This window comes from Oryctolagus cuniculus, chromosome 5 (assembly GCF_051225735.1).
Source record: "Oryctolagus cuniculus isolate XC-2025 breed Fujian yellow rabbit chromosome 5, ASM5122573v1, whole genome shotgun sequence".
Lineage (NCBI taxonomy): Eukaryota > Metazoa > Chordata > Mammalia > Lagomorpha > Leporidae > Oryctolagus > Oryctolagus cuniculus.
The window spans coordinates 6,093,238-6,119,062 of NC_142871.1; the positions used below are offsets into that span (position 1 = coordinate 6,093,238).

General features: G+C 40.0%; 1 protein-coding gene across 13 annotated transcripts in view; it reads left to right on the forward strand.

The window, feature by feature from the left end:
- Positions 1-25,825, forward strand: part of PRKN (parkin RBR E3 ubiquitin protein ligase) — a 1,393,119-nt gene that overhangs the window by 63,978 nt on the left and 1,303,316 nt on the right. For 8 of the 13 annotated variants that reach the window (XM_051855165.3, XM_089332479.1, XM_089332481.1 and 5 more), the window contains exon 2: positions 25,405-25,492. The exons of the other annotated variants lie outside the window; for them this stretch is intronic. In XM_051855165.3, the coding sequence (XP_051711125.3) occupies positions 25,408-25,492 (85 nt within the window). In that variant the 5' untranslated portion in view covers positions 25,405-25,407. The remainder of the gene's footprint in view (positions 1-25,404; positions 25,493-25,825) is intronic. 13 annotated transcript variants of the gene reach the window in all.

Sequence of the window (25,825 nt, forward strand, 5' to 3'; positions counted from 1 at the left end):
TATCCAGTGTAAGCAGGCTGCTCTGCCTTCTAGAATTTGTTTGTTTATTTTTTACTTATTTATTTATTTATTTTTTGTAACTTGAGTGGGCTGGCGTCAGGGCTTTGAGGTGCCAATCTCCGCCCCTTGGGGGGCCGGTTTCCTTTTTCCTATGTTCGCCCTTACGTGTCTGTGCCTGGGGTTTGTTGGTCAGCCACTCTTTCACTGCACCTCCTGCGTGAGGAGTGTCAAGTAGCTCAAGACCACCTTTGGACTCTGCCCCTGCTGCTTCCTTCTTTGGAGCAGAGGCCAGCCTCCTTTAAGCAGGAATGTAAACAGACAAGATGGCTGCACTCAGCCCGCTGCAGCTCTGATTGTGGGTTGGGCGGTCCTAAGGATCCTGGCGTTATTGATCCCTCAGTTCATCCCCTTGGATCCTGCCCTTTTCCCATGGGCGCTATTCATTTTTTTTTTTTTTTTCTGGTAACTTGAGTAGACTGGTGTCAGGGCTTTGAGCTGCCCTCCCTCGCTTTCCAAACCTGTGCAAGGAGCGTTGTGTCGCTCCACTCCACCTTTGGGTTCCACCTCTGAAGGTTAGAAGGTTAGTGCAGAGGCAGAGGCAATTCTCCTTTAAGCCCGAATATAAACAAACAAGATGGCTGCTTCCCGCCCACTGCAGCTCCAACTTGGGGGAGGGATCCTTGATTGTTCAGTCCCTCAATCAGACCCCCTGAATCGCTCACTGTTTCCACAGGCGCTACTTACTCTGTTCCATTTTCTATTTCCTGCCCTACTCAGTCCTGCGTGTCTCAGTGTCCGTCCCAGGGTGGGTTGGGGGAGGGGCAGTGGCGGCTGCTACAGTGGTGCTGGGCGAGCGCCCTGTCTCACCTCGGCTTCCACCGCTGGTGCGTACACACTCCTGCTGGTGTCCTGCTCCTCAGGCGTCCGCGTCCTCCTCGCAGGTCCACCCTGTCTCCCCCATTTCGCAAGAGCTTCCCTTTCCCTGAAACTACAAATTCTCACCCCTCTTTGAACCCTCCCTTCTTGGACCATCAGTGTGCTCCCTCCCTATTCTGCCATCTTGGAACCAATCTCCCATATGTAACTTCTTGAAGATTCTAAAATTTTATCTGTAAGTGAAATAACAAATCACAAGGCACTTAGTGTGACTTAAATTTAACAAACTTTGAAAATGGCAGAAAAAAATTAGTAATCTTTTTATCATTTTTATCATTCACTTAGCTTAATGTGCATTTAATTAACTAAAAGGTTTTAAATAGCAGTCAGATCTTATATACTGTGCAAATGGATTGCATGCTTCATGATTTACTCATCTTAAACTTGAAAAAATTACCTAGCTGGCTTCCTCATTTCTTTTTTTTTTTTTCACATAGAAACCTTTTATTTTAAGTATACACACTTCATGCATTCCATATATACAAATTTAGGAACATGATGATTCTTCCCACCCTACGCTCCCTCCCAGCCACACACCCACCTTTCTTCCTCCTCCCTCTGTTATTCCCATTAATTTTTTACTAAGATCCGTATTCAATTGACTTTATACATATAAGATTAACACTACACTAAGTAAAGAGTTCAACAAATAGTATATTAAAAAAATCTATTCTAGCAAGAAAGGAAAACTTATTTTTTAATACTGACCTGAGAAAAATTAAATACTCTGGCAAATCTGTCAGACACTGAAATATAATCTGTTTAGGATTAGCCAGTTCCCTGAATTAACATGCATAATGGAAGCTTGAAAGTTCTTATTGGTGTTGTCAGGAGTGTCTTTCAGATGATAATTCCCCTTATTGTCCTTGATTAATTTGTAAGTAATTAGAGTTTAGCTGTAACCTCAAGTATTCACTCTTATTAATATAGGTTTAAATTCATAATCCTAAATACTTTGTAAACTCATTTTAATATTTCATCTGCATTCCACCTTAAATTCACTGTTTGTGTATAATGGAAAAAGAATTAGTGAATTTGGTTGTCCTAAAGCTCTTATTATGTTATGTAAATGCTTATTTGTTAAATTTTGACATGCAGATTATAGATACTGGGTGGCTAATGGTACCAGGAAACTTAATTGTATTAATTATTTCCCTGATATACCTTAGTGTTTTAACATAATTACCAACTTAGCTTAAAAATGAAATTGCTATTTTTAAACCTTGACCTAATTTTTAAATTGGAGTTTCTACAAGGGTTTTGTGGGAAAATAATCCTGAATTTGTTTGTAACACAAAAACATTTTTAAAAAGTCACTTCATGTAAGCAACCTTAATTTATCTTGAATTATGTTCTTATTTCCTCTGCTTTTCTTGGTCTCAGAATATTCCACAGCATTGGGACTAATCTCTTAAGTGTTATGTGGAAATATGAAATTTGGGTGCAGTATCTTACTATTTCTTAAAGGTAATTTCAAGAGCATTTATGTTTATACCAGTGCTATTTTAAAAGAAATGATGTTAGAGTTTGTATCTGTTTTCCAAGAAATTATAGCCCTTTCCAGATTTAACTATTTTTCCAAATAAGTAGGAAATCCAGATTATTGTTCATTAGCACCACTGTTTATGTGCTGCTATAACGATCCTCAGACTTTCAGAATTTAGCTCATTGTAATCAAAGCATAAAAAAACATGCTTCCGGCCGGCACCGCGGCTCACTAGGCTAATCCTCCGCCTAGCGGCGCCGGCACACCGGGTTCTAGTCCCGGTCGGGGCGCCGGATTCTGTCCCGGTTGCCCCTCTTCCAGGCCAGCCCTCTGCTGTGGCCCGGGAGTGCAGTGGAGGATGGCCCAGGTGCTTGGGCCCTGCACCCCATGGGAGACCAGGAGAAGCACCTGGCTCCTGGCTCCTGCCATCGGATCAGCGCGGTGCGCCGGCCGCATCGCACTGGCCGCGGCGGCCATTGGAGGGTGAACCAACGGCAAAGGAAGACCTTTCTCTCTGTCTCTCTCTCTCTCACTGTCCACTCTGCCTGGCAAAAAAAAAAAAAAAAAAACAAACAAAAACAAAACATGCTTCCCATCCTGATACAAAAGCTCTCTCCTCTTTTCCATAGAGGTACCTACAACTGAATTGGGAATAAACTAAAAATGATTAGAAATCTTGTGGGTTTTCACCACTACAGCAAATAACATTTTTTCCCATCTAATGTTTCAGCTTTTCTTCATAGATTCAGGTAACTTAGAGCTAGGAGGGAGTTTTAGACAGAGGATGCTATTTGTTTTTTGTTTTAATTGTATCTTTTCATTTTATAAATGATGAAATTAAAGCCCGCTGAATCCTGTGTTTCTCCTCTAGTTCTCTTTTCCTGGGTGTCCACATTTCTGTTTACCAGGAATCAGAGGAAGTTTTATCTAACCATAGTACTTTTTGAAAAACTTGTGCAAAATAATGTCTTAAAAGAATATTTAAAATGCTCTTGTTTCTGTGACTGTTGTCTCTGGACATTCAGTGATTCAGGATAACACTGCCCACACAGAGAAGCAGTGGTGGTCAGTCTATGAGTACCCCAGTCACAGGGACATTCCCAGTTTTTCCTGTTCAGTTCCTCTCTGGACTGTAGAAGCTCCCCTTTGGTCAGGTCCCCACCTGTTTTCCCAGCATGTCTTGGTGAAAGAAAGTGATCATGGTGGGCATATAGCACAGGGTCCAAGAGAAGGAGAGTAATGAGCCTCTCCCATGCCTCAGGAAGGAGCTAAATGGGACCATTTGCCAGGAATTAGTTAATATGATTTAATAAGAGGTGAAATACTTAGCTTATTTCCAGGAAAATGGTAAGGCAGAGGATGGTCTACATGCTCTAAAGCTTAAAAACATGAAAGTAATTTCTTAATAATAAAATGATTGTGCTATAAATTTAAACTTTTGAATATTTTTTCTTTTGGAAGCAATTTTGTATTGTGTTGTGAGAGAAATGTGTTTTTTGAACATTTTAATAGAGCAAGAAAAAATGAATGAGATGAGTAGAATAAAAGAAGTGTCATCAAATATGTTATACTTTGTGTTCCATGTCTAAATTTCATAGGATTTTTAATAATGTCTTTGATGTTCCATAATGATATGACAAGTTAATTTTGTTTGGATGAAAATGTTTTCTTTGCAGATCAAATAGACTACGTAAGCAGAAGAAATGTAGTTAGGTTTTCTCACTTTTATCTAAGAAACCTTTTATGGTTCTATTATTTTGTAAAAATATATTACTTTTCATTTTCCATGATGAAAATATAATAATGTAATTTTTTATGAAATGTACCTATGGGGAATATGTAATATAACAGAGAGTTTGATTTCTTATTTTTCTGATGTAGAACTTCAGAGACAGAATATTCTTTTTGGTACCTCATGAGTTAATGATTCATACTACAGAAGACCATTTTTATGTTATAGTAAGATTACTTTGAAAAATATGCTTTAATTGAAATCCTATTTAAGGGTAAAATTATGTTATTGATTATGATCAAAATGCCCCAGACAGTGATGAATTCATCAATTCTTGTTTCAGTGGTGTTATAAATCTTTTAGTAGGAGCTAGAGAACGTGAACAAGATGAATATTTTCAAATTATAGTGGCACATTACTTATTATATGTAACTTTCTTAATCTGTATACTGTGTAGGAATGGAAATTGCTTTTAAGAAGCAATGTAGAAAAGTAGCTTACAATGTTATCTGTGTCACAAATCAAACTGGAATGAAACTAGTTCCTATATAAACTTTAAAAATATGACGCTGGAAGTCTACTGAACAATATATTTGAGTTAAAGGAAGAAAAGGATAAAATGTACCATTAATAAGGGTGGCCAGAAAGAACTGTATTTATATTTACAGACTAAGCAGCTCCTTGAATTTGTGAGTAACTCATTAGAAGTTATACTTTTAAAGTCCTAAAGCCACTATCACCTGTGAAAAGTGAGTCTTTAAGGCTTTTAGTTGGATTTCCAACTAGTGTGCTGCATGTGTGGTGTGTGTGTGTGGTATCTGTGGATTCATAGAACGTACTAATTTTTCCTTTACCATCAAAGAAGTGGTAAGGCATGAGTTTGTTTTTTATGTCAGAAAAGTTTAAAATGCACTTACTTGTTTAAAAATCTTTCTTAAGTAACTTTCAAATTCAGTTTGTCTTGAGTTATTCTTGCAAAGTGATTTACTTGATATTGGTGTTGTAAGTACCTAACACTGAATATGGGATATATACAAGATTGAGGTTCATATCTCCAGATTTTTTCATGTATATAGATTGCCATCGATGCTGAATGTTCAGTGTCTTATTTTGAATAAGTTTTATCTCAGTGTCATCTAGTCTTTCAGAAGCATTTTATTAAATATGTCTTTGCATACCAAGATAGACCTTAAAAAAAGGAAGTTGAATACATACTGAAATCACTGGGGGCTAATTGCTCCCCAATCCCTGTTCTTTTATAGTTGAATGTTACTGCTTGGCATCTGGAGTCATAAATTTCATTGATTTTAAAAAAATTTTAGAGATTTTTTTTTCTTTATTTGAAAGACGGAGTTACAGAGAGAGGTAGAAACAGAGAGAGGTTTTCTGTCTGCTGGTTCACGCCCCAAATGGCTGCAATGGCTGAAGCTGAACTGATCCAAAACCAGGAGCCAGGAGCTTCTCCCAGGTCCTCCAGGAGGATGTAGGGGCCCAAGGACTTGGGCCATTCTCCACTGCTTTCCCAGGTGCATTAGCAGGCAGCTGGATTGGAATTAGAGCAGCCAGGACTTGGTGCCCCTATGGGATGCCATGCTTCAGGCCAGGGCTTTAACTTGCTGCATCAAAGCACCAGCCTCTTCTTTTAAAATTTGAAAGTCAACCCAACCCAGGAATATTTATATGCAAATTGAATGCAGTTGAAGTTTATATAGCTTTTTAGAAATAGTTGTCATGTCCATAATTAGGGGCTGTTTAATGACCAATGAACAGCGCATGTGCATTAGAATGATTTATCCCATCCATTTACCTAAAAAAATTTTGTTGAATGTCTATTGGGTGCTAAATCTCACGAGTTACCAGTGATGAATAGGATGCATAAGAGTACTTCCAGGAGCCTGTCACTCACGTGGGAAGGACAGGCAAGGTCAACAATGAGAGTGTGAAATGAGCACTGCCTCAGAGGTCCACACCAAGGTCATGAATCATCCAGAAGAAAGCACCCAAGGGAGTCATGGGGAATTCCACCAAAGAAACTGCTGTGTGAGTTTGATTTCAAAGGATCAGTGCCTACTTACTAGATGGAAAGGGAAAGATAGGCCTAGGAAATTGCAGATGCTATTCGCTCTATTTTATATTTTAAAAAAAGTCTGGAAACAAAGTAACTTGCTGACAGAGTTAGCATATAGCAAAGAAGAGTGTGGTGGTCAGATCTGCCTACCTCCACAGTCTGTTTCTGCCCAGCCCCTTGGTACCATTGCTGGTTGCAACATTAGATTTAGTTATTTGAAGAAATACTCTTTAAAATCAGTTGAATTTTATATCAAAACCCTCAAATATGAGGAGGACACTGCAGATCTAAAGTGCTGTCAAGTGGTCCTCTCTCCCTTCTTTCACATCCGTGAACAGTGGGTTTTATCTCTGGTTCCTGATTAGGCAGCCTCCACACAGTGTGCAACATATCCTCTCCTGAAGATTGGCTCTGTGGGTGGCCTTTCCCTTTTGTGCTCCCCAGCACTTCTTGGAGAATTGTACTTATCTCAAATACGGTGTGTGTGTGTGTGTGTGTGTGTGTGAGAGAGAGAGAGAGAGAGAGAGAAAGAGAGAGAGAGAACTTAAGTATTGATTAAGAGCTACTGGATCTTTTCACAGATTACAAGCTACTATTTTTTTTTAAAGAGGAAGACTGCCATGTAATGAAATAATTAGATGTCAAAGGATAAAATCAATTATTTGTTATAAAACATATTTCTTACTAAGTAAACATGTAAACAAGAGAAATTATGTCAGATGTTTACATTGCTGGAAAGCTCCCCTTGTTCACAGACTCCTGAGTTAAATCTTCCCCACATCAAGTAGCTTACAAGTGCATATTTTAGTCAAGAGTGGGATTAACTGTGTAAAGCAAATATCAGCACTTCATAGAAATAGCAACCAAAGAATAATCTTGGTACTACTTACACTTTCTGGCAAGAGAGCTTCTTTCTCAGAGGGGTGATACCCTACTAAGAACACACTGGTGTTGCCCCTGTGTTCTGGACTGTGTCCCCAGAGGGACATTACAAGGCAACTGTGGAATGAAGACAGTGACACAGAGTATGAGAGTTTATGGTTTCCAGTTCCAGCAGCAGATGCCAAAGTAGATAAGCATTTCATTGACATGAAAAATATCCACTATGCTGTCAAGTAAAAATACCTCGTAAATATTGCATTTGTGTAACTAGTTTTATAAGATATAAATTCACCTAGGAAAGTCTCCAAAGGATACATACCGAAATGTTAAGGGTAGCTATCACTCAGAGACATTTCAGGACTGTTTTTTTTTGTTTGTTTTGTTTTGTTTTGCTTACCTGTATTTTCCTTTGCAACAATACATTTATATAATTTATATAATTTTTGAATGAAAAAATTGGGCTTAGAGGTGCATAATCATTTTCCTAAATCAAGTTTGTCAACAAGGATACTAATAATTCTTGTGCTTCACTTGGTTAAGTGAAGATTTGAACTGGATAATCTCGTAGCTATGTTTTCAGTGTGTGGTGATGCTCCAGTGTAACCTGAACATTGAGTGGCATTTGTGACATCATGTATGCACGGACCCTCAAAAGGATGCTAATTCTTGGAATGGGGCATGAAGGAACGCTCTAAATTGATTAATCAGAATGCCCTTTGTAGTGCACACATTTTCTAATTTATGAAAGACTATGCCTTGTTGATAGGAGTGAACATATGCAAATCCTTCTGGGGCAAAGATCTCAGATGGAAAATATGAGTGTGTAATTCAATAAAATTACAACATTTAAGTACATCATTCAGTGACAAGCAATTATGTATCCGGTGAAAGACTGGACGATTAGCTCTAATGGAATAATGACGGATAGCTGCTAAGCAATGCATGTATTCTAAGTGTTGTGCTGCTTTCATTGTTTTAGGAATCTTTATATCAATCTACAAAAACTTATCCACATCCGTAATCACAGTGTATGGGTGATTTTTACAGATATTTCATACACAATTGTGGTTGCTGATACTCAAGAATTATCCTTGCAAGAAGAAACTTGCATTGTGTTGAATTTTGGTGGAGACTATTCTAAAACTTTTGGATGTCGTAGTGCTTCCTAGGTGGATGAAACATTGTGTGTTCTTTGCTTTGAAAACTTATAAGAGGGGGCTGGTGCTGTGGTGCAGTGGGTTAACTCCCTGGCCTGCAGTGCCAGCATCCCATATGGGCGCCGGTTCTAGTCCCGGCTGCTCCACTACTGATCGAGCTCTCTGCTGTGGCCTGTGAAATCAGAAGATGGCCCAAGTCCTTGGGCCCCTGCACCCACGTGGGAGACCTGGAAGAAGCTTCTGGCTTCATATCAGCGCATCTCCAGCCATTGCGGCCAATTGGGAAGTGAACCATTGGATGGAAAACCTCTCTTTCTCTCTCTGCCTCTCCTCTCTCTGTGTAACTCTGACTTTCAAATAAATAAATAAATCTTTAAAAAAAAAAGAAAACTTAGAACAATTGTATTGCTTAGATTCCTGTATTTTTTTAAAATTTCATGTTTGTTGCAATTATTACATGAATGTAATAAAAGTACTTATTGATTGGAAATTGATATAAATGTGCCCAACTTCAATTTTCAGGAACTTAATTAAAAATAGATATAGGGATTTTGAATCTATCCATATATAGTTATTAGTACAAAATCATAATTTGTTTGCAATACTGAGCAAATGCACAATATCCTATGAACAGAATGCAGTGTACACCTAACATTTCTGTTGAACTGGAAAGAAAATCTTTTGTAACACTGATTCTGTCAAGGATGCGTTTTGGTACTATGGATAATTGCATCAATTTACTTCAGTCATTCATTCTAGCTTTAAGGCAGTATTTATTGAGCAGTTACCATTTCTAGGTACTGTACTAGGTGCTTTGGTACATTATGAATGGTGAGCAGATGCACCACAAGTAAATCGTTGGCCTTAAAGAGCAATAAAATTGAACCATGACAAGCATACACAATACCACTGCAACCAGTCAAGGAGGGTTTTGAAGGAGAGCTGAGCATGAAAGCAGGTGTTTAACTGTCGCTCCCCCTCTTCGTGGAGGAACGACACAGGACCCTGCGCTGTTCTTTCGTCTGCTCGGCCCTCCCCGGGTTTGCTGCTGGTTCTTCCCGGGTTGGCTACCGTCCCTTCCACCTCCGTGGAAGGGCGGTTCCCCCTAGCCACTTTCCCCACTTCCGCGGGGGAGCGGCACACTGCCGGCCGGCTCTCTCGGGGCCTGCACAGGTGTTCCTTCAGATAGATGTTCCTGGTGCATGTTGTCTCTCTCCTCCTTTATAGTCCTCTTCCACCAATCCCAACTCTGCTACCCACATGCCGAGTACGCTGCTCTCCTCCAATCAGGAGCAGGATCAGCTCCTGGAGGTCATCACTCAAGTTGGCAAGAGGCAGCTGCGTAGAAGCTGTTTCCTCCTCTCCCAGCGCCATATTGTGGGAGAGCAGATGCATAGAATAAGTCTTAATTCCAGTAACTTAGTCTAGTCCGAGTTGCTCCCCACATTTAACAAAGCAGGGACATGAGGAAAGAGCCTCTCTAAGGCGTTGTGCCTGTAGAGTACCTGGAATATGAATGCCTGGGAATGAATATAGTGTGGCTAGAGCACCTAGAGGGAGAGAAAAAGTAAGCCTAAGGCCAGAGTTTCCAGAAGGTCAGATATTGGAAGCTTTTGTTACAGACAAATGTAGGAGACAAAGAGAAACATGAAAGCTGTGGTATGATTGAATTAGGATGGTGGTGGCCTGATTGCTCTTCAAAATCAGTACCGTGGTTGCAGTGAGGAGCTAGGGTTCAAGAGGACAGGAAAAGATAGGAGACTATTGCAGATTTGCATTCATTTGCTGGTGGTGGGGATGAGTCAGTGGGTGAGATTTCATATTAAGAAGGGCAACTATATCATTCAGTTGAATGTAGAACGGATGTGACAAGTCCAAGGATGACACAGACATTTTTGGCTAAATAGTGGGATGGATGATGAGGCTATTCTATGGGAATTGGAATTTTTGGAGGTCATGAAATGTCAGATAACATCCATCTTTCTTGTTAACTCCATCCAGTTTGTAGTGGCTGCCTAGGGCCATGGATTGAGAAGGGTGTTGAAGCTTATTGTAAAATCTTTCATGATCAACTGTTTCATTTAGAAGTGCTCAGATTGAGTTGTGCTTCTCTATATCCTGAATTAGTTCTTACTCCTAAATTAACTCTTATGTATATAGCTGTCAAGTTGCCAGGAGGGTGAATGTTTACCGAACAGTTATAGCTAGTGAATGCTAACTATGTGCTGGGCTTTGTTCTAAGTGTGCAATCCACTTTATATCACTTAGTCCTTGAACATAGATTAGAATTTAGTCTAATGCAGGGTGATATCAGACTATCCTGTTTAAGAAAATTTATGTAATTTGGGCCTAAGAGGCTTTTTGTTAAAAATAGATATATTTATTTGTTTATTTATTTAAAAGACAGAGTTACAGAGAGGGAGAGGGAAAAGTGTGTATGTGTTGGGGGGGGGCAGATCGTTCATCTACTGGTTCACTCCCTAAATGATTGCAATGGCCAGGGCTGGGCCAAGCTGAAGTCAGTAGCCTAGAGCTCCATCTGGGTCTCCCATATGGGTGTGCAGGGACCCAGCACTTGGACTATATTCTGCTGCTTTCCCAGGTGCATTAGTAGGAGCAGAAGTGGAGCAGCCAGAACTTGAACTGATGCATGTATGTGATGCCAGCATTGCAGGCAACAGCTTAACCTGCTGTGACTCAATGCTGGCCCCAAGAGCTTTTTTATACTGGGATTTTCATCTGTAAGGTGAATTTCTGGTGTATAAGAACCCTGAGGAGAACATGGTGTCAAGCCACTAATATTCTAAATTACTATTAATGAATAATTAAAATCAGTTTACATTTCACTCTGTCTAGTTATCTCATTTGTGGGTGTATGTGTGTTTGTAATTATTGGTTTGCAGCTCATATTATATGTAAATGGATTATAGCAAAAGCTTGGAGGAAGGAATGCCATATGGGATTACAGTTAATGATGACCCAAGTCTGCCCCTCATTTTCTGTATGTCTATCTCACAGTGCCAAAGACCTTCCAAGTAATTGAATCTTTCCTTTCTATGATTGAATTCTGAAGGGCTTTTTTTAAATTCCTTTTTTTCCCATTATAACCATGAAATTAAGATAATTCTTGCAGTGCTATGAATTGCAAAATTTCTTTTGGAGAAAATTACATGTGAACACTCATAAGAGCTAAGGAGAAAATATATAATTCTTTCCTCGCTAATTTGTATTAATTTGTATATACTCTTTGTATAAATTCATAAAAATAATGGAAATATGGTTGTTTTTTATAGGACTACAATTACAGTAGGCCACCAGGTGAATTTTCTGGAGGCAAAAATAACAGGTGTTTACTTTAAAAAATATTGGAATGCAACCATTAACCAACAATCTACTTAAGAAATTATTTTCTAAAAAAAATTTATTAATATAAAGAGAACAGGTTTCGTGTAGTTCATAGGTGCAATTGTAAGAAGATAACTAACACTCATGGATCAATCCAACTGTGGTTGTCCCTTTCTATAGAATTGAAGACATAGCACCTACAATCTTATTCAGTCCGTATGCAATTGGGACAGGTGGTTAACGTAACATTTAAGTCAGCCGTTAAGATGCTTTTCCTATCTTGGAATACCTGGCTTTGAGCACTAGCTCTGACTCATGACCTAGTTTTCTGCTAATGCAAACCTGGGAGGCAGTTGTGATGGCTCAAGAAATTGGGTTCTAGGGGCCAGTGTTGTAGCCTAGTGGGTAAAGCCACCACCCGTGACACCAGCAACCCATATTAGCGCTGGTTCCAGTCCTGGCTGCTCCATTTCCGATCCAGCTCTCTGCTAATGCCCTGAGAAAATGGCAGAAGATGGCTGAAATGCTTGGGTCCCTGCCACTCCGGGAGACCTGGAAGAAGCTCCTGGCTCCTGGCTTCAGCCTGGCCCGGTCCTAGTTATTGGGCCATCTCAGAGGTGAGTTAGTGGCTGGAAGATATTTCTTTGTCTCTGTCTCTCAGTATAACTATTTCAAATAAATAAATTAATTTTTTAAAAAAGAAATTGGATTCTTGCCACCTATGTGGTATACCTGGATTGAATTCCTTGTTCCTGACATCCCTGACCCAGCCTTTGCAGGCATTTGGGGAGTGAACCAGGAGATGGGGAGAGCCCCAACCTACCTCTCAAATAAACAAACAAATAAATAGAATTTTTAAAAAAGGCACCAGTACTGGATAATCTTTATTTTTCATGAGGCAATGTAAATTAATCATATTCTTATCTAATGTTATCTAATATCAGTTAAATATGGTACTAGATACAAATACCACGACCACTGAAATTAGTTTTGTGGTACAGATTCTGGCTAGGAACTTGGATTTCCCAGGCATGCTAACCAGGGTTAAATGCTGCTGCTGTTACTTCCTAGTTTGTGATTTTATAGAAACATCAATTTCTATTCCCCATTGTATGAAATGGGAATACTTATAATGTGTGTCTCATAGGATGACCTGATAACATTTCTTAAACTATAAGTTGGTAACGAATGTGGCTTTCCATGGGTGGCCCCAAGAGGAGCTGTGATAATAGTAAGGGTAGTACATTCTGAACCTCGAGGCTCAGCTGCTAGGTGAGGTCTCAGCCTTCCTTTAGGCAAGTCGCCTGACTTCCAACACTTCTCTTTTCCTCTCTCTACAGTGGATAATAAGGTCTTTCCTTCCTATATTATGAGGTTATTATTAGGGTCAAATGATATGAAACATTATGGAAAAGTTAGGTTTTCATTTAAAAAAAAATCACCTATTTTATGCAAAGCACCAAAAATCCTCTCTGCCTTAGAAAAGAATGCAGATGAGAGGACAGCGCTATGATGCAGGGGGTTAAAAGCCCCAGCCTGCAGTGCCGGCATCCCATATGGGTGCCCGTTCGAGTCCCGGCTGCTCCTCTTCCAATCCAGCTCTCTGCTGTGGCCTGGGAAAGCAATAGAAGATGGTCCAAGTGCTTGGGCCCCTGCACCCATGTGGGAGACCTGGAAGAAGCTCCTGGCTCTTGGCTTCAAATCAGCACAGCTCTGGCCGTTTCGGTCATTTGGGGAGTGAATCAACAGAATGGAAGACGTCTCTCTCTGGCTCAACCTCTCTGTAACTCTGTCTTTCATATAAATAAAATAAATCTTAAAAAAAAAAAAAGAATGCAGATGAGTAGGTTCTTTTAGAAAAAGGAGAGAATGTGGTTTATGTTTCTGTCTACTTGTGTGCAAATGTTTGTTGATTAACATGGTTCAGGAACATTAGGATAAGAAAGGGCCATGCCAGATAGTAAGGAATATTAGTTTGTAATTCTTAATTTGCTTTAAATCCCAAGGAAGCATATTTAACTACTATTATGCAATTAGTTCGTATACTGTATATTTTGGAAGGTATTATCATAATCTTTTCTATCTTTTATTCTCACCGTAGTACTGTGAAGTAGATATTATTACAATTACTCTTTTTTGGCTAGGGAAACTCAGACACATAAAAGTTTATTGATAATACAAATAATACAATGACTATAAGGAAATTAATCCCAAGCCCAGTTTTCTGGAAACATCCCATCACCTAAGATTCAACTCAGAAAATTTACTAAAACTATGTTTATTTACTCATTTCACTTATTTAAAAGGCAAAACTGATTATAGAGAAATTTAATATAAGTTTCTTATGAAAAGAATCTTCATAGGCTCCTAGTAAAGCTAAGTTGATTAAAAATGAAATATTTATAAAATATTTCAAAGAATATGTACATACATACAACATCCCCATGTATTAGGGATTCTGAATTAATAATTAATAAATGATTAACAAATGTTAATGGCATAACATATTTGTTCTAGAAAATACTTTAAAGAAATTAAACTTGCAGGCGCAACCGAGTCTGCTTTGGGCCTCTTCAGTCCATGATTTTGAACTGTTTATATATTTTTCCTGGATTGAAAAATAATATATTAATTCAATAATTGATTTTAAAAGATATCTTAAACTCATTAGTTGGAATTCTCTAGAGCAAGAACCTCAGAGTTTTCTCTTAGAATAGTTTATGACAGCTAACAATAAAATATCTTCAAATTGCTGACTTGATAAGATTTGTTTTTAATTATCACACAACTGTAAAGGATAAGATGCTAGAGGCGCTGTAATTTTGATTCATTTTGGATCTCTGAAATGTGTGTTTTACTTTGTATTTGAAAAAGATGTTTAGGATCGTGAGAAAAAAAGAAAAGGTGTCAGTCATTTAGAAGTTGTTTTTAATAAATCTCATCAGCAATTATTCTAATAAAAATTTGGTATGGGTAGAAACTAGAAATGATGAGAAATCTCAAATATATTCACCTTTTCCCTTTATTATGTTTTCTCAATTTTGTTTTTTGTCCTTTGAGTTTATATAGTTTATTTATATTTTAAATGAATTATTTGTTTAAAGATTTGTTTATTTACACACACACACACACACGCACAGAGAGAGAGAGAGAGAGAGCGCTAATGAGAATATCTTTCGTCTGCTGGGTCACTCCCCAAATGGCCGCAATGACCAGGGCTGAGCCAGGTTGAAGCCAAGAGGAGGAGCCAGGATCTTCATCTGGATATCTCCCATGGGTAGTAGGGGCCCAAGCCCTTGGGCCATCTGCTGTTTTCCTGGGGGCATTAGCAAAGGTGCTGGATCAGAAGTGGAGCAGCCACAATTCAAACTAGCACCCATATGGGATGCTGGCGTTACTGGCAGCAGCTTTGCCTGCTATGACACAATGCCAGCCCCTAAAATGAATTCTCAGGATGCTATTATCTTTTTTTTTTTTTTTTTTTTTGACAGGCAGAGTGGACAGTGAGAGAGAGAGAGAGAAAGGTCTTCCTTTTGCCGTTGGTTCTCCCTCCAATGGCCGCCGCGGCCGGCGTGCTGCGGCTGGCGCACCGCGCTGATCCGATGGCAGGAGCCAGGAGCCAGGTGCTTTTCCTGGTCTCCCATGGGGTGCAGGGCCCAAGCACCTGGGCCATCCTCCACTGCACTCCCTGGCCACAGCAGAGGGCTGGCCTGGAAGAGGGGCAACCGGGACAGAATCCGGCGCCCCGACTGGGACTAGAACCCAGTGTGCCGGCGCCGCTAGGCGGAGGATTAGCCTAGTGAGCCGCGGCGCCGGCCAGGATGCTATTATCTTAAAACATAAGGAGTTAACTGACAAATGTGAGGAATATGCATTATAGTAGTCATGGAAGTACTGTGTATAATAGTGAAAAAATTGAAAACAGTTACTTATTGGTGGAACATTTGTATTATGACCTTCTAAGGAAATGTCATGCAGGAGTTAGGAATACATTGAAAATATGCACACAATCAATCTGAGACCCATAATACATGAGTCAGCTGATAAAGTAGGCTATAAAATTGTGTCTTTAGAATCCAATTTTGTAAAACCAAAATGCACACCACATATGCCCAAATATGAGATAACCATAGATATAAGGCACTTATTTTAAAGCAGGGATGCTTTTGCCCCTAGAGACAGTGACAGTTTTCTGGAGGGCATTTTTGGTTTTTAGTTTTCACTCTGGAGAGGTGCTACTGGCATCCTGCAGACCACAGTCAGGAAAACTCCTAAGTCTCCCATGATGCCCAGGGCAGTCCTACAACAAAGAGCTACCTGCCCAAGACATCAGTAGTGCATGGTTCAGAAATCTCAGAATAAGAGGGAATTTTTAAATATATGAATAAGAGCATCCTAAAAAAAGGTCTGTGACCTATACCATGCATATGAAATTTTAGGGATAAAGCAGAATGGGTAAAAAGCTACATATAGTAATTTATTAATTAAATCATGATTTCAAGATATTTAGAAATATTTTTGTTAGAAAAGAATTTTAATTTTTATTCGGATTCTTCATATATATCAACATATGCATTGCCTTAAGTTGTTAGACTTAGAGCACGTTTTAAATCCATTTATAGACCATTGAGATACTTGAGCCTTGTGTAGGTATATATATTCATTATCTTGTCACTATAAATATGCAGTAAACTTTTAAAAGTGATTCTTAAAAAATCTTATTTACAAGTGTTAATGTTTGTGATTATTAAGACATACCATTGAGAATAATTACCAATTCTGGATGGAGAATGTTTCAGGTTAATGTGTCTTTCTCGAACAATTTTCTTGTTCAGAACGTGGTAATTGAAAGAGCATCTGGTAATATAATGGAGTGAAGGCAAGACTAGATGAGGACTCCTTTCCTGAAGCATGAATGGAGGGAACTTGTCTTGTTTTCAGACTTCCAACACAGTCCCACTTAAGTGTGTTACTATGTGTGTATGAAGATGCGCATCAGAATATAGCCAGTGGTGATACCATTCAAGTGACTGTCACCTCTTTTTTCTGAAAAATCTTCCAGGAGAATGTAAGTTATAATGAGCTTCACATTTGTAATAAGAAGAACACAGTGTCTGTTTACAATTTAGATAAAAAATATAGCTGTTGCTCTTAGTTAAGACTAATCTGTGAGGGATTATACCTTGATTGATATTTAAGTTCTTAACTTATTTAGGAGAAAATTTTCTACTAGGGAGACAATCTTTCCTTGGCCCATCGTGTGCAGACCTCATTATGATGTCCTGCATGGTCCTGTCCTACCAAGAAAAAAACACTGTATTTCATAGTTTCCTCTCCTTTTCATCTTCTCAATCCCTCCATCTTCCACCATCAAGAGGAAAATAAACGCTGTGTGAGGTCACTCAAGTCTTTGATTTCTGCAATGGTTTGTCACACCCATGTTATCCTTAAGTCTCACAGAGGACTGCCACATTCGTGCTTTTATTTGGAGGAGTCTAAGGGAATGGGGAGATTACTGAGATCTGTAGTAAGCCAATGGAGAAAAATATTTGGGGAAAAAAAAGGATTTTATCACCCTGGAGACCTCATCCATAGGTTCCAGTAAATGGGCCTGGTCCACCACAGTACAGTGGTCACATGGGTTTCAGCAGTGTTGTAGAAAGTGTGGAACTGGGAGAGGCATCCTTGTGGCTTTTGTTTCCGAGAAGTAGGTTCCAGCTAGGTGGAAGGATTGTTTGACGTGTTTTGAAGGAAGCTTTATTTTTGTATATATTGGGTAAAATTCAGGTTAATGAATAAAAAGCTTTTTAAAGGTAGAACTACAGTGACATAGCTATATTAAGAGTGATAAGTGGTGGATTTAGAGTCATGTATGTTCATTCTCAAAATGATAGCTTTGCCGTAATTTCAATATTCCTAGTGTATTTTATTTCCGCATTCCAGAACGCAGTGTACAAATTTCATTTTTTGTTAAAAAATTCAAAACCAATAAAATACATTCACATATGTTAGAAAACCCGGAAGTATAGACAGATCTATGAATATATTTAGGAATAGAGCTTTTCAGCCCACCACTTCACCCCCAGGCCTGCTCAGTTTAATGATTCACTTTATATACATTTCATTGAACACCTTGTGTCTGTGTTTACCTATTTACATCATTAGTCCTCTAATTATATAGATTTCTAAATAGCATGTTTGAGACTTACAGATGTTGAACACTTTTAATAACGTGTAAATGAGAAGGGCATCCTTGGAATGGTTACCCAAATCTCCCTGAATCTACAGGTCACCTCCTAAACTTTCAATAAGAACTGCACTTCTGACTTTCTGAATTATGGAGATGTTTCTTGGTTTGGGGGAGAAGGGCCTAAGTTTCTCTGAAGTGTTAGGCCATGTACAGCATCTTGATTTTCTGGAATGGCTCTGGTGTGGGTGGGCTGTACCAGTGTAATTGTTACTTTGCCCATTTCACCCTTGCAGGTGTCCTGGATTGTATGATAAGTTATATGGTCACCTTAACTAACAACTTGTTAATCATATTAGTATGACTGTGTGTGGTGGAATGAGAAGGCCGTGCCAAGATGGCCACTGGCAACAGAATCTGCCTGGCAACAGAATGTGATTGGATGGTTTCAGAAACCACATGGCAGTGGAGTCTGCCTGGCAACAGTCAGTGATTGGATGGCTTCAGAAACTGCCTGGCAACAGGGTGTGATTGGTTAGGGCATACACTGCCCCTTGATTGGATTGGCTGCCTTGGCTATATAAGCTGTTATAGCAACTGAAATAAACTAGTCTGCAGGCTGCTTGCCTCAGGCCTGCTTTCACCCGACTCCTGGGGTCTGTGTGGTGACTCTGTGTCTCTTGCCCCCACCACGCTCCTCCTCCCAGAAACGAATCCACAGCAACAACTGTGAAAGTGAAAATTTTTGTCTGTTTTATTTATAGTTGTATCATCATCCTGTAGAACAGTGCCTGGCTTGCAGATGCACTCAATAAAGATTTATTGGATTTTGCATTGGGAAAAACTTGATATGTGTACCAATCAGGGTTCTCCAAAGACACAAAATACATGTAAATATATTTATATAGAATGGATTTGTCTCATATGATTGTGGGGCTGGGAAGTCTGAAATCTGAGGACAGGCTAGAAATTCAGACAGAGTTTCTGTGTTACAATCTTGAAGCAGAATTTTTTTTTTCTCCAAGAAGCATCAATTTTTGGCTCTTAAGGCTTTCAGTTGATTGGATGAGGCTCACCCAAACTTTGAGGGTAGATTCCTTTACTTAAAATCAACTGGTTGTAAATGTTAATCACATCTACAAAACATCTTCAGCACAGTACAGTACCTAGATGACTACTTGACCCAACAACTGGGTCCTATAGTCCAGACAAATTGACACACATAATTTGTAAATACTTAAGTAACTACTGCAGTCTCATTAAGCATAATATTATTTATTTATTTGAAAGGCAGAGATGGAGAGAGAGAGAGAGAGAGAGAGAGAGAGAGGACAGATCTCTTGTCTGCTGGTTCAGTCCCCAAATGCCTGCAACAGCTAGGACTAAGCTGGGCACCAGGAACTCAATCCATGTCTCTGATATGAGTGGTAGAGAAACAAAGACTTAGCCATCACCTACTGCTTCCCAAGGTGCACATTCACAGGAAGCTGGAATCGGGAGCCGAGCTGAGACTTAACCCCAGGCACTTTGATATGGAATGGGGTGTCCCAAGCAGTGGTTTAATTGCTGTACCAAATACCTGCCCACAATTAATTATGATATAAATGATAAGTTATATATATTCCAAAAGTATGATTATAATTATATTCTTTATGCAGGACATTTTGAAGCTTGCAGGAAAAGGCTTTCTCTTGTCAAACACATGTGATGTTCAGTATTAGAGTCTTGAGTTATGAAGTGGTGTTGTTTTGTACATAAAGTCTCCCTTTGATACCGTTCTTTTTTTTAAAAGATGTATTTATTTACTTGAAAGAGTTACACAGAGAGAAAAAGGAGAGGCAGAGAGAGAGAGACAGACAGACAGAGAGAGATCTTCCATCCACTGGTTCATTCCTCAATTGGCCGCAACAGCTGGAGCTGTGCCGTTCCGAAGCCAGGAGCCAGGAGCTTCTTCCAGGTCTCCTTTATGGATGCAGGGGCCCAAGGAGTTGGGCCATCTTCTACTGCTTTCTCAGGCTATAGCAAAGAGCAGGATGGGAAGTATAGCAGCCGGGACTAGAACCAGTGCTGATTTGGGATGCTGGCACTGCAGGCGGTGGTTTCACCCGCTATGCTGCAGCACTGGCCCCTCCCTCTTATAACTTTCTTCACATTCTTCTTGAGGCCTTTCTGAGTTTAGCTGGGGAGAGGGTGATGTGGGGAAACACTTAGGAACCTGTCTAGTCGTCAACAGACTCTGCTTCAGGGTTGATGTCTTTGTACTATGGAAACATAGGGCTGGTTCTAGGCTTTAGAGCCAGCAACTTGAGCACTGATGTTCTGTAGCCAACAACTGCAAATATTTCTGAACACCTCTTGTTTGCAACAGAGGAGTGATTGACAAGTGGATGAGAGAGGAAATGGCTAGAACAGGAAAATAAAGGATGAAGAATTGTGATTGTGATCACGCTGGGCTCAGGAGCAAATTCCTACTTCCTTGCTGAGCCACAGAGTGGCTAATCAAACCTTGGCAGACCTCCGTAGTTGTAGAGCAAAAAGTGAGTGTGTGAAAAAAAATAAAAAAATAAAAGTGAGTGTGTGGTGTTAGCTCAATACTTGCTGGAAGTTCTAAATATTTTTTTGCTGGACTTTTATTCATGAATACATAGTTAACTTTTCTATATTATTGGCAATTCAACTTTGAAATCAAACTTTCTTAATTACTTCTTATTCAGATTTTGGGTTTGGAATCTTAAGGCAAGCTGTTGACACCTTTCCACGGTGCATCTGTTCAAATGTTTGAATCATAGTTTTGTATATTAAGTAACCAAATTAAAATACCTGAATAAAATGAGTAATACCATTTGTTAAATTCACATTTGTCTTCTGTGGCATCTGACATCTAATGTGTTTTTGCTTTGAGCAAAATGATTTTTGAAACCAGAGTATTCATACTTATTGATTTACTTTATTATGAATAATACAAACTTAATTTATAAATTTATTTAATAAAATACTACTTTTGAGATACATGTATTTGGATTTACGTGGAGAGAAAAAATATTATTGATAGCTTTCTGAAGAAAGGGCTCAGAAGGCAGGGGATGAACCCTTTGCATTTTGTTTTATATCTTTCAATGCTTTTTTTTTTTTTTTTTTTGACAAGCAGAGTTAGACAGAGAGAGACAAAGAGAAAGTTATACAGTGAGAGAGACAGAAAGGTCTTCCTTCCGTTGGTTCACCTCCCAAATGGCTGTTATGGCTGGCGCGCTGCGCCGATCTGAAGCCAGGAGCCAGGTGCTTCCTCCTGGCCATCCTCCACAGCCTTCCTGGGCCACAGCAGAGAGCTGGACTGGAAGAGGAGCAACTGGGACAGAATCCGGTGCCCCAACCGGGACTAGAACCCAGGGTACCAGGACTAGAACCCAGGGTGCCGGCGCTGCAGGCAGAGGATTAGCCTAGTGAGCCGCGGTGCCAGCCTCAATGTTGTTTTAATTTCCTAATCAAGAGCATCTTCTGTATTTAGCTAACACTAACGTGTTTTGATGAGAGGTTTTTTTTTTTTATTTGTTTGTTTGTTTGTTTTTGAGGAGACATGTTTAGAAATAAGATCAGGGGCCAGCACTGGGGCATAGCGGGTATAGCTGCTGCCTGCAGTGCCAGCATCCCATTTAGGCACCAGTTCAAGTCCCAGATGCTCCACTTCTGATCCAGCTCTCTGCTATGGCCTGGGAAAGCAGTAGAAGATGGCCTAAGTCCTTGGGCCTTGCACCCACGTGGGAGATCCGGAAAAAGCTCTTGGCTCCTGGCTTTGGATCAGTGCAGCTCCAGCCATTGCAGCCATCTAGGGAGTGAACCAGTGGATGGAAGACCTCTCTCTCTGCCTCTCTCTAACTCTACCTTTTAAATAAATAAATAAATATTAGCAAAAAAAAGAGCAATATATCAAATCCATGAGATAATAAAAAAAAAGATCAATGTGAAATAATGCCATCCACTATATCTGATTAGTTAATTATTCCTTTTATGTGAGTACATTTTTTTAAAGATTTTATTTATTTGGGCTGGCGCCATGGCTCAATAGGCTAGGCCTGTGGTGCCAGCACACCGGGTTCTAGTCCCGGTCGGGGCGCCAGATTCTGTCCCGGTTGCCCCTCTTCCAGGCCAGCTCTCTGCTGTGGCTCAGAAGTGCAGTGGAGGATGGCCCAAGTGCTTGGGCCCTGCACCCGCATGGGAGAGCAGGAGAAGCACCTGGCTCCTGGCTTCGGATTGGTGCAGCGCGCCCGCCGCAATGCTTCGGCCATAGCGGCCACTTGGGGGATGAACCAACGGTAAAGGAAGACCTTTCTCTCTCTTTCTCTCTCTCTCACTGTCTACTCTGCCTGTCAAAAAAAAAAAAAAGATTTTATTTATTTGTTTGAAAGTGAGAGAGTTACACAGAGAGAAGAGAGGCAGAGAGAGAGGTCTTCCATCGATGGTTCACTCCCCAATTGGCCACAACGGCCAGAGCTGTGCCAATCCGAAGCCAGGAGCCAGGAGCCTCCTCTGGGTCTCCCACATGGATGCAGGGGCCCAAGGACTTGTGTCATCTTCTACTGCTTTCCCAGGCCATAGCGGAGAGCCAGACCAGAAGAGGAGCAGCCATGACTAGAACTGGTGCCCATGTGGGATGCTGGTGCTTCAGGCCAGGGCTTTAACACGCTGCACCACAGCGCCAGCCCCCTGAGTACATTTTTTTTTTTTTTTTTGACAGCACAATTTAGTTTTCGGGAAACCACTTAACTTTTTAGTATATCCAAGTGCACTTTTTGCCACCAATTTCTTCCTTAGCTTGTATTCCACTTAATGACTCATTCAGCTAAATACATATATCATCAAAAAATCTAGATATCAAAGAGATGATTAAAGAATCCCTGACTCTGCTTTTTCATACTGTAAAGGAATAAATTCTAAAAAGAAGAGCTGCGAAAGAAAGATCGCTTTATTGTAGCTCTTAGCTCTCCACTGTAGAGCAGGAAAGACTTGCTGTATTCAGATGTAAAACTGACAGACTGTTTCCTTGTAGAGGCACAAAAACCAGTTATGGTGGCCGGCGCTGCGGCTCACTAGGCTAATCCTCCGCCTTGCGGCGCCGGCACACCGGGTTCTAGTCCCGGTCGGGGCGCCGGATTCTGTCCCGGTTGCCCCTCTTCCAGGCCAGCTCTCTGCTGTGGCCTGGGAGGGCAGTGGAGGATGGCCCAAGTGCTTGGGCCCTGCACCCCATGGGAGACCAGGAGGAAGCACCTGGCTCCTGCCATCGGATCAGTGCAGTGCGCTGGCCGCGGCGGCAATTGGAGGCTGAACCAATGGCAAAGGAAGACCTTTCTCTTTGTGTCTCTCTCTCTCTGTCCACTCTGCCTGTCAAAAAAAAATAAAATAAAATAAAAATAAAAAAAAAACCAGTTATGGCACTGAAGATTCCATTATTTGTATTTTATTTAAATAATCTGCCCTCTCCATAAGTGAGATTATAGTGACTAGTTTTTTTTTCTTTCTTGATAGCTTATATAATTTGCAATATAGAATAATGTTAATAATATACAAAGCTATCACAAACACATAAATTTAGGAATACTATCAGTACTCAGTGGAATAGAGTTAACAACGATGTAAATTAGAAAACAGTTTTGCGGCCAACACTGTGGCTCACTTGGTTAATCCTCCGCCTGCGGCGCCGGCATCCTATATGGGTTCCGGTTTTAGTCCCGGCTGCTCCTCTTCCAGTCCTGCTCTCTGCTGCGGCCCAGGAGAGCAGTGGAGGATGGCCTAAGTCTTTGAGCCCTGCACCCACGTGGGAGACCAGGAAGAAGCACCTGACTCCTGATTTTGGATCAGCGCAGTTCCGGCTATAGCGGCCATTTAGGGAGTGAACCAATGGAAGGAAGACCTTTCTCTCTGTCTCTCTCTCTCACTGTCTATAACTCTACCTGTCAAATAAATACAAAAAAAAACCCACAAAGTTTTATTAAAAAAACAGTTTCAATGGACTATATGCATATTACAATATGAAAAATAAATATATGGAATGCATGTACAGTTAAACACTTTATAAATCACTGAAAGAAAAGTTTTAGTTATATATAATACATATATACACATAAACACAAACATGCATATGTGTATGCACACACAAATGCATGCTTACATCATTAAATAATCAAATTTGTTTTTGTTGACATCTAGCAGAAACTATCTGACCACAAGTTTGTCAAGAGAATTAGTGCTCTCTGAAGCCAATGGAGGTCAATGAGTAGTTTTTATGGGAATATTGGTCTCTTTGTGGGGCAGTGTCTATCTCTCTGAAAGGTTCAGTTGTTTTCTAGATATATGTCTAGGGCTTTGGGAAAAGGCTTCAGATTTTAGGCTATGTGTACCTGAGCATTAACTGTTACTCCAGTGAAGGTGCTCTCCAGTCCTGTCTTCAAACACTGAGGACAAAGGATGCTTTTGGTTTCCATTTGCATGGAGTATGTTTTCCATCCTCATACTTTCAGTCTACATGAGGCTTTACTGGTTCAACCAATTTCTTTAAGGCAGCATATAGTTGAGTCTTCTTTTTAATCTACTTGTCTCATCTACATCATTTGATTGAGGGATTTAATCCATTTAAGTTAGAGGTGATTGATAAGTAAGAAGCTTTCCTGTTATTTTGCTTTCTGGATATATTATTCTTGGTTGACAGTTTTTGTTTTGGGACTCTGACTATATCATCCCAGTCCTTGCTGGTGCATACAATTTCTGCTGAGAAATCTTCTGTTAGTCTAATGGATATTCCCTTATATATGACTTGATGCTTTTCTCTAGCTATTTTTAGCAGTCCCTTTGACTTGTTCTTTTGTCAGTTTGCCTGTAATATGTCTTGGAGAGAGCCTTTTTTGGTTGAGTACATTTGGTTTCTTCTAAGCTTCCTAGATCTGGATGTCTATATCTGTTTCAAGGTTGTAGGAGTTTTTAGCTATTATTTCACTGCCTAAGTGCTTCTATACTTTTCTCCTCTTTTCCTCCTGGAACTCCCACAATACAAATACTTGTTTGCTTAACAATACATCAAAATCTCTTAGGCTTTCTTTATTTTAAAGAATATTTTTTCTATGGCTGGATTATTTCAAAAACGTCCATCTTTAAGTTACAATATTTTTTCCTTCTGCTTGTCCTATTTTTTTGCTGATGTTACATTGCCTTTTTTTCCTCTGAATTATTCAGCTTCAAAGTTTTTAAAAATTTTTTTAAAAGATTTTATTTATTTCTTTAAGAGCTAGAGTTACAGACAGAGAGAGAAGTCTTTCATCTGCTGGTTTACTCCCCAAATGGCCACAACAGCTGAAGCTGCACTGATCAGAAGCCAGGAGCTAGGAGATTCTTCCAGTTCACCCACGAGTATGAAGGGGCCCAAGCACTTAGAACATTTTCCATTGCTTTTCCTGGCCATAAGCAGAGCTTTGGATCAGAAGAGGAGCAGGCAGGACACAAACCCTTGCCTATATGGGATGCTGGCTCCCTAAGCAGAGGCTTAGCATACTATGCCACAGTATCAACCCTTCAGCATCAGGATTTTTAAGTGAACTCTATGTCTTTTTTTTTTTCCTCTTTCAGATCATGGATTATTTTCCTCATTTCGTAACAGTCATCTCTTCTAATATTATGGAATATCTTTCACAGGGAAATACACATTTTCCTGTAGGTGAGTTTTAGGGCATTGACTGGTTAGGATGCTTTGGTTTTGACCTTAATTGGGCACAGAGGTTTAACCTCTATATGAATTCTTAAGCTGTAATCAACATCAGTGGTATATATGAATGTCTCATGCTTAATTTTTGTGAAGGTAGTAGTGTGACTTTTTAGTAGATGCTGGCTGCCAGGGATATGTGACCTCAAGACCCAGGGGATTGGTGCTGATTGGCAATCAAAGCCTCTATTAACTACCAAAGTACTGCTGAGGGCATATTGGCCAGAAACATCCTGAATCCCAGAGAATGATCACCACTGGCATGGGGACCTCTAGTGGCAGCAACAG